General features: G+C 44.9%; 1 protein-coding gene across 1 annotated transcript in view; it reads right to left on the reverse strand.

Annotated features, from left to right (window-relative positions):
* CERS6 (ceramide synthase 6) overlaps positions 1-10,594 on the reverse strand; it is a gene marked incomplete at both ends in the record, with an annotated part of 114,611 nt that extends 104,017 nt beyond the window's left edge. Inside the window, one exon of the mRNA XM_080346661.1 lies at positions 10,425-10,594. Coding sequence (XP_080202787.1) covers positions 10,425-10,594 — 170 coding nt within the window. The remainder of the gene's footprint in view (positions 1-10,424) is intronic.
* Between the last annotated feature and the right edge of the window lie 730 nt (positions 10,595-11,324).

An 11,324-nucleotide genomic window follows, 5' to 3' on the forward strand; every position in this document is an offset into this window, starting at 1 on the left:
TTATCTTGAACACAAAGGGAATAAAAGCTTTTCCGGTAAGGCATGTAATCACAATTTCCTGTCTTCTAAGCACCTCTTTCTGTGAATTTTTTTCAAAAACAAAATTATCTTGAAGGTATTGCAGTGTGGAAAAGAATCAACTTAAGGGGAATAAAACTAAAATTATCCTCAAAATTGCCTGTTATAATCAAATTTAATGCTGTGGGAGACTCAAAGTATTGATCGTAGAAGGAAACAGAATGTGTTTATACCACAGCAACTCAGGCTTCATTTTGGGTACCCACAAGGTAATTCCTGTCTTAGGTAGAGGAGGTCCACATCTATTTCTTGATTTACATCCCATCTGCTCACATGCCAGACTACAATAAAATTGAAAGACCCATTCTACAGCAAACAGGAAATCCAGATGTTCATTCAATCAAGTGTTATGTGCTCTGCCCAAATTCAGTTTCTCCTGCAGGCTTACAGTGAACTTCAACTTAATCCTCACCTGTTCAGGTTTCCAATGTAGTTTATACACCTCCTGCAGACACAGGATCCCAGGAGCCCCTTGGAGCCTTGCATTGTGAAAGTGTGCCATTTAGTGAAGTTTATGGTCTCACAGAATCACTGAGGTTGGAAGAGACCTCTGGAGATCACCAAGTCCTACTCACAACACAGTCAACTAGAGCAGGACCATGACTAGTTGGGCTCAGAGTATCTCCACAGATGAAGACTCCACAACTTCTCTGGATAACCTGTCCCAGCATTTCACCACCATCCCAGGAAAAAGTTCGTTCTCAATGTTTAAACAGAATTTCCTCCATACCAATTGCTTGTTGCCTCTTGTCCTTTCACTGAACATGACTAAGAAGAGTCTGGTTCTGCCTTATTTACTCTATCAGGTATTTGTACACACCTATAAGATCCTCCTCAGCTTTCTCTTCTCCAGACTGAACCATCCCAGCTCTCCCATTCTTTCTTTGTATGTCAGATGCTCCAAATCCTTAAGCATCTTAGTAGCCTTTCACTGCCCTCACTCCAGTATGTTCGTATCTTGTAGAGTGGAGACCAAAACTGGACTCATCACTCCAGAAATAGCCTCACCAGTGCCAAGTACAGCAGAATAATCCCTTCCCTTGACTTGCTGGCAACACTTTCCCCAATGCTGCTGGTGCATTTCTGGCTCATGTTCAACTTGTTGTCCACCAGTACTCCCAGGACTCCATTTGCAGTTCAATTTGTCATAATCACATCAACACAATCACTGCAGTGTTAATTTAGTACAATGGGTGTTGTAATCCTGGGGAGCGTTTGGTGCTGGAACTGTTGATATTTTCAGGCTACTCTCTTCTCATATCAGTTCTCTCCCTTCTCTCATACTAGGCGTGTGGGAAAAGTTGACAGATAAGTATCAACCACCCAATTACCACACGATTATTGCTTCAATACATACAAAACACGCTGTTGCTTGTGGTCTAACCGCTTGCTTTTCTTTTTTCAACAGCTTCTTTCCAACACAATGGCCATAAGCGGAATAAACACACCCAACTGGACCCAATCATCTTGTCCAGCAGCATGCTTTGGACAACCACAAGTAGTGAACAGCAGGAAGTTCAAAAAAATGGACAACTGTGGAAAAGCTTTTCAACGGACACACTCTCACTCATGACCCACTTATTACCTAAAACTTTGTTTTCAACAGAAGCAACTGATCTCACCAGTTGCAAGGGGGATTCTGGTCTCAGTGACTCACTGGTCTCATCTGCTGCAGAAGCACAAGGAAAACCACAGCCCTGCCAGTCAGCTGCTGAGAGGCTGGAGCCCTCCAGCTCCCCAGGTGAGCAGGTCTCCTCCTGGTTGAGAAGTGTGTCAGAGGAGCCCACCACCACCGACTTCACCCACTGCCCCCTCAAAATTTCTCAGCTCACTTTCATTCACATAGACTTAATTTTGCCTGCTCTGTCATGCTCTAATGCCTGCAGGTTTAGACGAGCATTCCATGTTTATGCCACTTACCTACAAAGTTTGACCAGTTGCCATATCAAGGCAACTGATCCTGTACTTCCTAAGGAACATATCTTGTTTGGACTGTCCCCTTCGCAACAGCACAGCAGGCTGTTTCTCTCCAGCTATGTGGACCACTGCATTTCTCTCAGCAACAGATACGTCACACGGTCACAACACACAAGCAAAAGCAAGCACAAGGGATATTACAAGAGATACTACAATGTGACACACTGATCTTTTCACATTACTCACTTTAGCGATCAGCAACTGCTTCTGGGTAACCAGTCTCTTTACTTTGCACCATGCAGTACACTTGGTTCCAAATAAGCAATTCCTGCCACGGCACGAAGGCGTCTCTCACTGGCCTGGGCAGTTATACTCATTTGCACCATTTGTCCAGGTAGGCAGCATTGGTGCAAAAGCAGCTTTCAGAGTTTAAAGTTCCGTGTGACTACAGGATGCGAAACATCATAGCAAAGTCAAGGCAAAGTAGAATGGCCTCTGCTTCCACCTTCTACCAGTGAGGATGGGAGCCCAGGGACACAGTAAGCAACAGTCCCAGTGAAAAGTTCAGGTATCTATACAGTGTCGTATGGAACTGAATGCAGTCAGCAACAGAAGGAAAAAGGGAGTGAAGAGATCCCAACTCCAAAGTGAGGATTCCAGCATCATTTCTATCAAGCCTTTTCCTCTTTCTGCTTGCAGACTAGAAAACATAAAGTTTATCTCAGAGGGTGGCAAAGGGGCAATGCATAGAAGTGATGACACCATATGTGAAAAACAGAAGAGCCACTTTTTCCTCCGGGTCACCCCATTACTGTCAAAAATAGAACAACCAGCTTGTTACAAAGGATAGGCAAATACTACTGCACGCATAAATAAAATACTCAAGAAGCCTCAGGATTCTAAGATTTTATGCTAATGAACACTCTCTGGGGTCTAACCTCTGTTTTTTGCACCAGTGTAACTATGGCAGCTAGATTTATTATTTTTATATGTAGTACTATGGGCTATCCCGCCCCCCCCACACACACACCCCTACAGGGGAAACCAAGACAGGGAAGCTTTTACTGCACTCACGCTGAGAAAACATGCAAGTAATTTAGATATATTGCTTTAACCATCCTAGTGTGACCTGTGGGCGCAAAGAAGGCTTTTCATCATCTCAGATCAGACTTTAAAGTGCATCATTTATAATATTAAAATTGAGGCTTAGGTTAGTGAACCTGAAAGATACTTCATTAATACAAGGTAGTCTGGAGAAACTTAGCATTCCATTCCTCCCTGTGCAAAAGGTCATTTGGATTAATAACAAAAATATAAATATATAAATATATATGTGTATATATATATATGTATTTATTATAAAATACACAACACAGCTAACTGGATGTTATGCTTCTTTATGGCTGTTAGACATTCTTAATAATTGTACAGACAATTACCTTGAGAACTTAAATTTGATTATGCTACCTCAGTAACAGTTATGTAAGACTTCACAATTGGTCAAGAGTATGAAAGCTTACCAATGACAAAATTTGCCATTTTAAGACGTATTAACTACATAGGAAAAAAAAAAAGTTACAGTTTTCTCTCTGCTTTTGGTCCAGAGGTCACAGCTTTGTGTTACAGGTCCACCGGCATTATGAAAAGCATCTCTAGGATTATAGCTGGCTATGCTAAATATTCCAGCTCTCCTGCCGCTGCCTCAATTTGACTATTTTGGAATAACCAGAAAGGTATAATCCTTATGGGAAACTGATGAATGCCAGATGATGTAATTAGCCTTCTGTAAGGACCAAGTGCTAAAAAGACTTTCTCACAGAGGACAGAAGATCTCAGCCCATCTGATTGTCAAAAACTTTGCTCACATTAAAGCAAGACACTAGTGATTCCTCCTCTCTCAAGTGATCAGAGACCCACACGCTTCCCTCCCTCTCCATTAACCTGGATGCCCATCCCTGCTGCATCCCCAGTATCTGTAAGTGTGCAATGAGGTAAGGGAATCACTGGTGTAGAAAACCACAGAGGGATGGAGGTGTTAGATGAACACCTCCAAGGAACTGCTGATACATATCATGTATCCAGCTGTCCACAAGGAGCCAACTACAGTCTTAAGCACACTACTGAGTATCATATAAGATTACATAACTTAGGAAAGCTACATACTCTTACACGGTAACTTTAACTTTCTTGTCAAAACCCCAAGACCACCTTGAGACGGACACAGAAATCCCGAATGCTAATTAACTGTTAAACTACTGTAGACATGGGATATTTAACAACTATTGGAGAAAAAAAAAAAAGCAAATATGGCCAAGTAAGCACTGTTAGCTCAGACATCCCCTTCCTCTCTACCCTGTTGACAGATAACAGAGTCAAGAGAACAGATTTCCCCAAATGTTAATTTATGAAATGCTTTGTATGGACAAACAAGACACATCTGCAGATGTGTAGAAAGAGGCAGCATAACAAAAGCTCTTCTTTTTCCGAGAACAAATTCTTAGCAAATGTCTGTTAATCAGCAAAAGGAGCAGAAGCAGGAGGAACCAGAAGAGTCACAGGCAATTTGGATCCAAATGTGCAGTTACAGGAATCCAGCCAGGAAATGAATGGGAGTTTCTAACACTAACTGGAACTGCACTCAGACAAAACCCCAGGAACAGCAGCTCTGCCCCAGTAATAGGCTCCCAGTACCCAGCAATGACCTGTCACTGAAACCTTTCCCTCAGCCAAGCTGTGGTTTGGCTGTTGTACTTCTGCCACCTGGCTATTTTAGAAATCAGTTTTAATGGAGCTCAACACGCATTTCCCACTGAACTCCCAATTTTGAGATCGACACTAATGTGGTCCTTTACAAGGACATTTAACTAGTATGTATTTTATCCACTACACCTTATCTTAAAGGAACTTTCTCAGCTTATATCCGAACATATGACTACATTACACAACAGAGTACCAGCCAACCCAGACACAATCAAGACAGGTGAACAGACACAGCACTGGTCAGAGCTGGTAGGACAGAGCTCCACCCACGCCAAGAAGACAACAGCTCTGCAGGTAAAAATAATCACTTTGTTGTGAGGTATCTGCTTTTGTTAGCAGCTGAAGCTCAAACACTGCAATGCTAGGAAACAAAAACTGGTTACATAAAGGAAAAATAAATGACACAAAATAACTAATGAAAAGAAAAACAAAAAGGGACGGTACAATGAGCAAAATATAAATTTATTTTAAAGCTATTTACTGGTAATACTCTATTGTTACTATTTTTTAAAATGGTTTGAAGTTTAAACAAAATAGCTTTTTCGGTTATTTTATTTACATTGCCTGTGTCTTTTCATAGGAAGTTTTTTATTTCAATGTCTTATTCCATTTCAACTGAATTAAGTATCTAATAAGCAGCAATCAAGCACAAAAAGACCTCACACATCATCTTATAAAAAAAGACCCAAAAAACAGAGAAAAAAGAAAACTGAAAAAAACATTGTCAGTGAACACATGCATCCACTCACACAGAAGTGAGTTATACCTGAATGATCAGATTTTGCCTCACACACAGGGAACTAAGCAAGAAATCTACAGATATCACAGCCTACGAACAGGTTTTGATAGAACTGACGATCATTGCCCCACTCAGACTCCTCAGAGGATCACATGGGCTGCTGGAAATGCAGCAAGCTTGTACACTCCCTTCCAAACTCTGTCTCTTGTCTAGCCTCCTTGTTGTAAGAAAGTACCGATAGTAGATGTCTTAGGGATTACAAAAATTAAATTTGTATGTATACACCACACACCAGAAACACTTGCAAGGCACTAATATACTGTCACCTGAATAAATTTTTACAGCTAGCAAAATACATATATACTCATTAACATTTTTTTCTTTCTCTCTATACACACACACCCCCCCAGTCATTGTATTATGTCACCTTGATCCACTAGGAATTCCACTGTGTCATACTAAAATGACAATCAGCTGAGGTTACCTTTGAGGCTGAATTATCATTATAAAAGCAAAATGTCATGCAAAAGCTGTTAATTTCCATACACTCAATATCTAACCGTGTCTTGATCTGAGAGATAGTAAATGATAAGGCTGGCTCAGTTTAAATCAGCACTGCTGGAGGGTTGTTCCTATATATAATCAGGCTATCCCTGACCATATGAGCCATTCCATCACCTGACGAATAGCAGATTCACCTTTGAGAACTGCCCCCACATCAAGGCCAGAGGACAATAAAAGCATTATAAGCCTTGTTTGCTGATTTATGGAGCTATTTCAGATCTGAGCCCAAACTGCTGCTTATAAGGTGAGCAAAATAAAGCATGCTGCAACTACAATGGGATGGGATATGATAAACTTGAGTAGATGAGCCAAGTGTAAAGAAGGCAGTAATATCAGACAACTTGACTCAGGAAATTGCTGGACCACATCAGAAATCTGTCTACTTTGCAGTTCTTCTGGAGGACTCAGCAAATTTCTCCTTTGGAAGAAGTCTCTAAAGCAGAGGTGTGTTACCCTCTTGTTTTGTGTCCAACAAGCAAACTGATTACTGAGCAAACATTATTTTCATATAACCACACACCCCTCACAGAGGACATGCTTGGGATGATAGGACCGGGTGCTGCTGCTGAGCAGTGAGGCCTAGCGCAGAGGGAGAGGAGCCATGCGATCCCATAAAATAAAGAAGAAAAATTGTATTTGCCCAGAATGACAGATGTTGCTTTACCTTTTTAGGTAAATCAAAACTACAACACCCTGCTATTAGTAAGGCCAGTTTCAATTCAGCTTTCCCTGCACTAGAACTGGAAAGGATCTAGCAAGACAGAGACTGGTATTATTGAGCATTTATGTTATCTTCTTACAGCTGAAGGCATTGTATGGTACAGGAGGGGATCCTTAATCACGTACATGCCTTTTAAAAATTGTAAGACACACAAAATGGATGGATACTATGAAGAAATATGTCCCCACATTACCACTGCATTGCTCAACTCCTGCCATCTTCCAAATTACTTGGTAGCACTATCTTTGCACTTAGTTATTATAGTTTTCTAAAAATGTACTTTGTGTTCAAAGAAAGAGATAAATGAGAAGGAAGAGAAAAGACAAAAGGCTGTTAAGGTATTTTAGCACCTCATCCATAACTACGATGGCCTCAGCAGATAGATCCACTAAATCTCATGGTTATGAGATTATACCTCAGAGCAAAGCTTATTTCAAGAGCACTCATCATCATCAGATCCAATTGCTGAAGCGGTTCAGCATATCCTTAATGTTCTAATCTGCTCTTTCCTTTCATGCAAGAGTGCTGGTCAGGGAAATCAACAAAATGTAGTTTATGTGAAAGAAAAAAAAGAAATAACATTTCAGAAGTCTCTAGATTCTTTTCTTGACTTGGTTAGTTGACTCACTAAATCAGTAACACAAATTAAAAAAAATCCCAGTAGGATTAACTCTGTTAATAATAGGTGAATATATATGGAAAAAAATTTCCAGGTTCTGTCATTTCAGCTGCACCCACAAATACATACATATATAGAATATAAATATATATGTATGAATGAAGTCAACTTTTAATCCTTAGCATGACAGGTTTCATTGCCCAGACATACCAGGAACTTTGTAAGCAAAGAAACACAAAGTCCAAATCACAGCTCCCCTGAACCACATTTCTTACTACTGTGAAGATCCATGAAGTTAATAAAACCATACTGCTCCAGCAGCCTAGCAGTCAGCTGCTGTGAAGGAGTCTGAAAATAATGGATAGAAAATACACAATCAGATTCTTAACACCCTGTGGCTGCTTACCTACCAGTATAAAGAATTGCAAGAGCACCTGTATTAGCTATCTTATTATACAAAACAAAACAGAGACAAATATTTCAGTACAACTGTGGATTTAAAGTACCCCTGAAGGTTGTTTTAAATGTTTTACAGCATCTATTTTTCTTTAGTTGCTACCATTACAAAACCGGGGACTGTTACACATCGGCAACAGCTTTTTCCGGGATGTAGCATGTACAACAGTCATCCACAGCTTTAGTTTTGAAAGGAAAAATTGTAGCTGTTTAAATACACGGAAGAATGAAAAATGATCACTTTAACAGATATGCTTGCTTCTCTTTTATTCTGGATCTTGTATAACTTTATCAATTGAAATAATTGCAAGCCTTGAATTAATGATATGCATGAGGCATTTCTGTGGCTCCCAACAAGCAAAGCACAGAGGTCTGACAAAATAAATTATCAACGTGCAACAATAAGGCTTGTTCTTCCCACCATTCAAATCAAAGACAATCCTCCTGCTTTGGTCAGTGGAAGCAGGTCCAGTCACTTTTGCTCAGTCTGCTTTAATAAAATGCTCTACATTGAAAACCACAATTGTACCGTGCCACGCAGATTAATCTCACACAAAACAGTCTTATCCTACTCTCACAGTGGAGTTTTACAAATGATTTGAAAATAAAAAGGAAAAAACGTAAATGTTAATAAAATCTTCTAGGACGACCCTCACCTACTGTCAGGCTAGCAGAACTCATTTCCAGATCTAAATGTCAAAATTATCCTAATGAATATAGGGGAATTATGAAAACATACTGATTTTCTCATCTGTATAACTAACATTTAAAAATATAATGTACTGCAAAATTTAAAATTACTTTAAATGAATGAAGAGAAAAAACAACAGAGGGAGAGGATATAGACTACTAAATAATCAGAGTAGCTTCCATAATGCTAACAACAGCTGCACCAGAACTAACAGAAGTTTAGGCAGAAATTGCCTCCCTGACTAACTGTTCCTTCATCTAAACACAGACCTGCATACATACTGCAGTTCAGATGGCAAGAGATGCAACATCATGCACCCACTTTCAGCACTCAAAACCACACATTGTACAAGTTATAAAGCAAAAAAACCTACAGACTAATGATTTGACATTATCTAAATACTTGGCACTCTAACTGCAACTATATTGCAGTATTTAATTCAGGATTAGTGGTTAAATCAACTTTTGATAACCTCAGATTTTCAGGTAGATCACAAGTTTTGACATCTTTTTCAGTGAATCTGTAAAGCAAAAGAAAAGTTAGCAACCCATGACAGCTTATTTCTCAAAACAAATATGGTCCTCTCAACGGAGTCATAAAAGCAGCCAAGTTTTTCACAAACCAACATTATAGGTACCACATTCTAACCAGGGTGAGGAAATGCCTAGGAGATGTGGAGTGATACCTGGCAGATGAGCTTTTTATCATTTTTAAAGCATCTTTATAGCATTTCTCTGGCATGTGATAACTCCTGGTCTTCCTTTATCTCGCTTGACTACCCTAACAGCATTGCCTACGAAGACAGCACTGAAAACACGTAGGAGTTGGCACAGGCAATCGTTCTTTTGTTCTCTGCAGATGGAGGGAACACCACCTTTGTCAGGCAGCACAGAAGTCTGTGCCAGTGAGCAACCCACTTCGCTTCAGCTGCCCCTGTGACAAACAGCCTCTGCTAAACACTCACAGAAGAGTAGTCATTGCTGACCAACCACTAGTTTGACGTCCTATGTTTAAGTATACATATATACACATTTATATGTTTGTGAAATGTGTATTTTGAATTCAGCAATCTCAGAGAACGGCGAGTTTAGGTCAGTGATGAACAACGTCTGGAGCGGCTCCTCACTGGGATCCTGCATCCCGACAGCACTGGGAGTATTCCCGATCTGTGGCACGGAGCGCTCACACCGCTTCCACACGAACTGCCCGGGCCAGCCTCTGCTCAGCACCACAGCCTGACCCCGGGGCCGCTGCTCACCTCCAAACCTCCCATTCCGACCGCAGCAGCCGCCGCTCGCCCCGCGGCCGCGCAGCGGGGGGGCAGCGCCGGCTTCGCCTCAGCTTACTCTCTACAGAGCGACCCCGCGGCGGGGGCACGGCCAGACTCTACAGCCGGGACAGCTTCCCGCCCCGTCTCCACCGGCGGGAGCCGCCCTCCTTGCAGGGCTTCCCTGAGGGGGGCGGCCAGAACCCCGCTGCAGCCCGTGGGTAGCAGGCCCCGGGTCGCACAGGTGCCGAAGGGCGCTGTTCTACCCGCCCTCAGCGCGGGGCCAGGGCGCCGCGGCCGCCGCAGGTGGAGAGGAGCCTGCGCCCATTCCCGGGGAGACCTCGCCTCCTACCGCCCGCGCCGGGCCGCGCTGCGGGCAGCGGGAGAGGAGCGCCGGCTGCCTCCAGACCCCCTCCACCTTCCTGCAGCGGGCCCGCTACGTGACCGGCCGAGAGGGGAGGGAAAACGTAAGAGCCTGGCAAGGCCGGGAGAGAAGCGGCGGCGGGAGGGAGACGCCGGGCAGCCAAGGTTCCCCGGCTGCCCCTCAGCGAGCAGCCGCGCAGCCCGCCCAGTCCCGCCGAGCCCGCGGCGGCGCGGGCGGCTCGGCATTACCTTTCGAAGAGCAGCCGGATCATGAAGATGCAGAAGGCCAGGGGGAAGGCGAGGTAGAGGTCCTCCGCCTGCGGGAAGGCGGCTTCCTCCGTGCTCTGCAGGTCCGCCCAGGTGACGTTGTGCGGCAGCCAGAACCGCTCGTTCCAGAACCAGGCGAGGATCCCTGCCATCTTTGCTTTGTCTGCCGCGGCGCCCCGCGCTCCGCTCCGCCCGCCGGCCTCCCTCACCGCGGCGAGGCGTGTGCGAGCGGCTGCCGGGCTACAGGAGGATGGAGGCGCGCCTCAGCCCCGCCGCCGCGGATGATGCTGCCGAGCGGTGCCGGCTCCCCGCCCCGGCCGCCCGGCGGGGGCAGCGCCGCCCCGCCTGTCACACGGCCGCGCCGCCCCCATTGGCTCGCTCCCCGCCGCGCGGCTGCTCGGCTCCCTCGGACCCCGCCGCGCTCCGGAGGCGGCACCGGGCTGGTCTTGCCGCCGGCCGGAGGCAGCGTCCCCCCGGCCCTCTTCCGCCCCCAAAACCCCCACCGAACCCTGAACCAGACATTGCGCGGCCCGAGCGAGCAGGGACCATGTCCTGGGGACATTCGCCGCGGCTGAGGCTGCCGGTGGCAGCGCGCTGCACCCGCCGGGACGCAGCCTCCGCCTCAGCGCCGGCTCGGCGTCCGACCAGCCTGGCGGCGCCGCGGATCCGCGCCTTGTCACCCCGCCTTGTCACCCCGCCTTGTCATCCCCCTTGTCACCCCACCGGCCTGCCGGGCTGACCCAAAGCTCCTTTTCTGAACTCGGCAGGGCCACACGGGCCGGTACCGGCTGCCTCAGCCTGAGTAAACCCCGCCAGGAGCACCGCTCTCTGCCCTCCCCTGGTGAGGCGGTTAAATGGGAGCGAGACCGTCCTGGGTGACAG

The sequence above is a fragment of the Nesoenas mayeri genome (assembly GCF_963082525.1).
Source record: "Nesoenas mayeri genome assembly, chromosome: 6".
Classification (NCBI taxonomy): domain Eukaryota; kingdom Metazoa; phylum Chordata; class Aves; order Columbiformes; family Columbidae; genus Nesoenas; species Nesoenas mayeri.